At 40.9% G+C, this 6,617-nt stretch overlaps 1 protein-coding gene across 1 annotated transcript in view; it reads right to left on the bottom strand.

Annotated features, from left to right (window-relative positions):
• Positions 1–1,833: 1,833 nt before the first annotated feature.
• Positions 1,834–6,617, bottom strand: part of psmd3 (proteasome 26S subunit, non-ATPase 3) — a 22,636-nt gene continuing 17,852 nt past the window's right edge. Inside the window, exons 8-12 of the mRNA XM_026288356.1 lie at positions 5,941–6,060; positions 2,882–2,985; positions 2,647–2,802; positions 2,383–2,433; positions 1,834–2,301 (exon numbers count right to left, since the gene is read on the bottom strand). Of these exons, the coding sequence (XP_026144141.1) occupies positions 2,224–2,301; positions 2,383–2,433; positions 2,647–2,802; positions 2,882–2,985; positions 5,941–6,060 (509 nt within the window). The 3' untranslated portion in view covers positions 1,834–2,223. The remainder of the gene's footprint in view (positions 2,302–2,382; positions 2,434–2,646; positions 2,803–2,881; positions 2,986–5,940; positions 6,061–6,617) is intronic.

The following is a 6,617-nucleotide window of genomic DNA, read 5'->3' as shown; positions in this document are numbered from 1 at the left end:
CGGATATGGGAATCACAAAGTTACGTCACTGGAACGTTATATGGTACGTCGCTGAGACCAATATGGTACTTTATAGTAACGTTCTCATAACGTGCCAGTTTGGTCGCTGGGACGTACTCCTCACGTTCCAGCGACGTTCCACTATAACGTCGCCACGACGGATATGGGAATCACAAAGTTACGTCGCTGGAACGTTATTTGGGATGTCGCTGCAACGAATATGGTCTGGTCCAGTTACGTCGTCACAACGTAACTGTGTTAGCTGGGATCTTATTGAATGTGTGTTGATTGTGTTGTTTGGATTGTAGAACTATGTAGTAATTGCTTTTAATTTCCCATTTGTTTGTGTACACTTTCCTTCTTTCTTGTTTGTTGCTTAAAGATAAAAAAAAAAAAAAAAAAAAACAGAAATCGTTATCGGCCATGAAAATCATGATCGTGCATTCATAATAAATATATATATATATATATATATATATATATATATATATGATGACTTAGTATCTCATTATATTAAGAAACTTTCTTGTAATATTGACTTAGTATCTCGTAATTATAAGGAAGTTTCTCCAAATAATCTTAACATCTAGTAAAAATTTGAATCTTTCTCATAATAATAACTTAGCATCTCATAATAATGAGAAGGTTTCTCGTAATAATGACAATCCACACACAAAAAAGAATCTACACATGCGCAACGCAATAGTGAAGGCACGCTAGCAACATCTGAACATTTTGTTCATTTTTATTTGAAAATAAAAATTCTAATGTGATGGGAAAAGCAAAAGCCGGACTCTAACCCAATCAATCGTATTACAAGCTAGTTTTCCGTGCCCTAATCATTACTGCCGTTATTCACGTGTCGTATTTAACCTTGTGACGATGGAGGGCGGAGCTACAGGAGATTTGCGCTTATTAATGGACACTCAGAATAATCTTGTTTCCATCATAGACAGTAAAAGAAATTTGCATTAAGATTATTTTTGCAATATAAAAAATTATCTTAATGCAAGACTAAGTATCGTATATCATTTTTTTATATAAAAAAATCAGCCTTTATTTTATTTTATTTTATTTATATATTTGAAGAAGAAAAAAAACTTAGAAAGAAGAGCATTTTCCCAGCGTGCTGGAAAAAGGGGGAGGAGACCGAAATAAACTGTGGGTTTATCGAAGAAAAACTGCTCCTGACCAGGTTAGGTTCATAGAGTAAGTTACTACAGTAACTGACTCTTGAGTATAAGTTAACTCTTTCAGAAACGGGCTTGAGTTACCCTGCTTTCTCAGGTTTGACAAACCTCCCATTCTGAAACAGAAAACCCAGTTTCCCTCATTTCAGGGTTAACATACTCAGAGTTTTCACTTAAGCTCCTTTGTGAAACAGGCCCCAGTGCTGAAGCTCTGTGTGTGTTGTGGTCTGTGACTCCGCCCACTGACACTTCACCCAATAGTGTCTCTACACCCCGGCGCCAGAGAGAAGACACTCTCTGCAGTGTTCAGCGTTAGGACCGCAGCAGAGACGGCTCTGTGTTCTGTCGCTAGCTGTCAGTATTACAAACTGTACCGTTAAAGATTCTGAAAACACCTCGCAAAATACAAAACCCCAGCCCTTAGAGTCATCATCCATCGCAGGAAATCTAAATCAAAAGAGTCTGCTCTTCAGAAGGAGTGGTTCATCCTCAGTTCTTCACACCAGGAGCAGATGCATTTCCAGACAGGAAGAACCTATGCAGTTCTTTACAGTCATCTGTTCACATTTGTCTCAAGCCTTACATTTTAACAGAAGAAAAAAGGATTGAAGGTAAGTGAGCCACACAGATAAGCATCCCACAATGTCTGTTAACAACCCCACACTTTATTTACCGCCACTCAATTCCACTCATTTCTAAACAATTCTCACATTACATTATGAATTGCAATAATTTGGTAAAGCAAGACAGTGCTTTTCAATACAATTCAAAACTTTCCAAAAATACACTGTTTGATATTTCTTTTTCAGCAAACCGCATTGTTGCTATGAATGTATAAAACTGATGCATGCATTAGCGCAACAAACTGGAGAACTTCTGATGTTCTTTATGTTATTTCACACAGTATGTTGATGGATTATAATAAGAGCGAAGCTAAAGGAGGTACAGACAGAACAGAGCTGGCAAAACTCAAAGAAGAGAGACTGAAACAGAATAACACAAGAGAAAAAAGAAAGGGTGTGAGACTGCAGACTCATGGGAAACTATCATCATCATCTTCTGCCATCTCTTTAGCAAACTCCAGATCCTGCTGCTCTCGCTCTCTTCTCTCCTGTGAACACACACACAGAGCGTGATCATCTCCAGCAGACGCTCGGTGCGGTGTGTGTGTGTGTGTGTGTGTGCGCCTCACCTCAGCAGACTCCAGGTCCTTGTTGTAGGCCTTGGGTGGAAATCTCATGGCCTGCACAGAAACAGGTCAACAGAGCTTACATCACTCCCTATGGCTGTGTTGACTGTGGAACACTTTAATTATATGCATTTATGGTGGAATTCATTTCCATCTCAATCCATGGTCATATTTTTCAATCTTTTAAATGAACTTCTGCTAGTTGAAGTAGTCCAGGCTCAGGTAGCATGAACAAAGCAAATGTTTGTGTGATCCCAGAAGTCGTACCTTGACGGACATGTTGTGTATGTCCAGACAGAAGGAGATGCGCTGGTGGAAGGCCAGCTGAGGCTCTCGTGTGCTGTAGATGTCCATGGTCTCTTTGGACTGGACGTAACCCCTCTCGTGGTTTATACTGGCCTCGATCACACCGTCACGGATGGCCTGGACACACAGAGACGGACACATGCTTCAGCTCAGTCCCTGATGAACACTGTCAGGTGAATGTGTGCGCCAGCCTCACCTTGGCCACGATGAACTCTGCATCTTCAGGACTGTCCAGCTGCAGCTTCTGAGCGATGTCAGCCAGAGAGATGCGAGAGTACGACAGACTGATCATCCTCACCCCTGAAACACACCACAAACATCTGCCTAAACCTCTACAGCGCTACAGAACCGTGTCTCTCAGACAGAGCAACAGAAACCTCTGAGAGGAACGAGCAGCACACGAGAGATCACAGAGCTGCATCTGATCTTTCTCCTCTCTGTGCTCTGCACACACATATTCCTGCTGTGGATATTAAGCTTGCAGAGATATTCATTCATATGCACCAAAGAGTTAGTGAGTGAAATTAAGCCATTCATATCCCAAACTGATTCTTTAATCTATTTGCACTTTTTTATAGCGCTTTTAACAATGCAGACTGTCAAAGCAGCTTTACAGGCAAGACAAGACATTTCGTACACAATGGTTATTCAAACTGATTTACATAAAAGAAAGTAAAATAATCATAACATAAACGAAATAATAATAAAAACTCATGTTAAGACAAGTCATTTTGGATTGCATAAAAAACAGTGCAATCAGTTCGGACATCACACAGTGCTCATTCAATAAATGCACAGCTAAAAGATGAGTTTTGAGTCTAGATTTAAATGTTACTAGTGTTTTAGCACATCTGATCTCTTCTGGAAGCTGATTCCAGCTGCGGGCAGCATAGTAACTAAAGGAGGACTCCCCTTGTTTTGTGTGAACCCTTGGTATTTCTAACTGACTCGATCCTAGTGATCTGAGTGCTCTGTTAGGTTTATATTCAGTGAACATATCTGCAATATATTTCAGTCCTAGGTCATTTAGTGACTTATATACGAGTAAAAGTACTTTAAAATCAATCCTAAATGTAACTGGAAGCCAGTGTAAGGAGCTGAGGACTGGAGTGATATGCTCAGATTTTCTGGTTCTAGTCAGAATCCTGGCAGCAGCGTTCTGGATGAGATGCAGCTGTCTAATGCTCTTTTTGGGAAGAGACCATTACAATAGTCCACCCTGTTTTCTTTTAAATGACAGTATGCTGTTTTAGTTACTGCTTTGACATGACTACTGAAACTAAGGTCTGTCTCCAGAATCACACCAAGATTCCTGACTTGATTTTTAGTTGTTTGACCCCTAGAGTCAAGGTATGCATTCACCTTGAACACTTCATCTTTGTTTCCAAATGCAATGACTTCAGTTTTTTCCTTGTTTAACTGAAGATAGTTCTGGCTCATGCAGCTTATCATTTCCTCAATGCATTGGCAGAGGGAGTCAATGGGGCTGTAGTCATTTGGAGATAAGGCTAGGTAAATCTGGGTATCATCAGCATATCTGTGATAGGCAATTTGGTTCTTTCTCATTGTTTGACTTAGTGGAAGCATATACAGGCTAAACAAGAGCGGTGCCAGAATTGACCCTTGTGGGACTCCGCATGGACGTCCACTTAGACTTATGCTCTCCTAGACTCACATAATGATCGCTCCTTTTTAAGTATGACCTGAACCATTTGAGTACCATCCCAGAAAGCCCGACCCAGTTTTCCAGTCTCTCTAGTAGTATGTTATGATCGACAGTGTCAAACGCAGCACAGAGATCTAGCAATACCAGCACCCATATTTTGCCAGAGTCACAATTTAAGCGAATATCATTTATTATCTTAATGAGTGCTGTCTCTGTGCGGTGATGCAGTCGAAAACCAGATTGAAAATTGTTCAGGTATCCATTTGACTAAGTATTTGTTCAGCTGATTAAAAACGACCTTTTCTATAATTTCGTCTATTAAAGGAAGATTAGATATTGTTCTATAATTGTTCATAATGGTGTTATCAAGATTGCTCTTTTACAGGAGGGGCTTTACAACTACCACTAGTTTGGAAATGTCCCTGAAACAAGTGAGACCAGGGGCGATTCTAGGATTTTCATTTTAGGTGGGTTCAGCCCCCAATAAGGGAATGATAAAAAAAAAAATGAATTGACTATAAGGTTAGGGTTGTATACTACTACCCTTATTGCAATCCACTATTCCATTCTATTCAACATATTTCATTCCCTGTATTGGGAGTAGGAGTACTGACTGAGCCATTTACAACACTGTAAAAAACAGTGTTTAAATTTTAAATGAATTTTTGAAACTACTGTTTTCTAAAGTATGTTTTCATGGGTGTTAGTTGCTTCATTTTTGTTGGAAGAAAAAACAATTATCACACTGTGATAAGTGCTGAAGGTGAACGCAGCGAAGACGTTTGGTATTGGATGAGAAACCAAATCGTGTATTGGTCCAATAACATTATGCAAACTTTACTCACAAGAACTGCACCGATGCAGACGCCATATCATAGCAATCTATCAATAAATGCACACACACACACCAAAGCCCCTTTCACACTGCACGTCGGACCCGTCATATTTCCGGAACATTGCCGGGTCGCCTTCTGTGTGAAAGCAACCACGTCCCGGAATTGATTACTGAATTGAACCCGGGTCGGGGACCTAGTAACATTGGGGGGTTCGACCCGGGACGAGCGCTGTGTGAACAAAAGCCAGATCTAATTCCGTATCAAAGTGATGACGCGCGTTATCACGCGACTCTTTTACCGGCTGTTTTGAGGGAAGACCAACGTTCGCAATGAAAACATATGTGCAAACTGTAATGAAGCAGAGATCAGTTAGTTCCTCACTTTCCGCGCTGACGCCGAGATCGTTCGCTTGCTTCAGTGAAAGTATAACGTGCCAAGCGTTGTCGACTCGTACATTACACGTCACGCGCTGATGTCACGTGTCGTTACGGGATCTTCAAGGGTTGTGTGTGAAAGCACGCACATATACCGGGTCATCACTGGCAGTGTGAAAGGGGCTTCTGATGCTCGATCTGCTCGGCATCGCTGCGGATTGAATAATGCGCTGAATCAATGCAGACTCAGAGCAGGGAGGAGCCGAGACTTGATGCAATTTGCCGCCATTTCAAATTAGTTTTTAAAAGGGACCGAAGTGATCACAAAATAATAAAATCCTTTTTGTAAGAAGTCATCCTAGAGGATGAGGGCACTCACCGGTCTTGATGACGTTGTGTCTCAGACGGATGATCAGCGTGTATGTGCCGTCGGCCTGAAACTTCTCTCCAAACTGATCCAGTGCCTGGTTAAACTTGGCAAGATTTCCAGCTCTCACCGCTAGGGAGGAAACAGCAGTTACTGTGACGTACTGTTCAGAGGAAGGAGTGAAGAGTGTGACTGATACACTATACTGAGTTCAGAAGAAACAGCATTAACAGGAAGTTCAGAGTTGTAAATATAATTACTTTTAAGACAAACGGAAACTAGATTTCCTGTAGGTGTAAAATGCCTGTTACTAGCGAGTCTGAAGGCCTTGATGAACAGCTACGGGTTGGAGCTAAACTGTGACCCGAACCCAAAAACATTATGATAGAGTTAAATAAGATAGCTTAACAATTCCTACACCTGTTCCTATAACTGCATTAAATCTGATTCATCACCTGTGACTGGACTGAACCAACATGAAACCACTGCAGTGGGAGCTAATGGTGTCTTGAGGAAGAAACTGATTTTCTCATGTGTTTCATCACAATCTGTTTCTCCCATTTACATCCTCTCACTACTGAATCATGATGTATCTTAGGGCTGCACAATCTAAATTAAATTGCAAATGCAATAAATAGCGATTAGGCAGAAGCAGAGATGATCACGTGTATCTTTCAGTAAATCTCCCT

This window comes from Carassius auratus, chromosome 19 (assembly GCF_003368295.1).
Source record: "Carassius auratus strain Wakin chromosome 19, ASM336829v1, whole genome shotgun sequence".
Lineage (NCBI taxonomy): Eukaryota > Metazoa > Chordata > Actinopteri > Cypriniformes > Cyprinidae > Carassius > Carassius auratus.
This window is presented reverse-complemented; position numbering and strand designations above follow the sequence as displayed.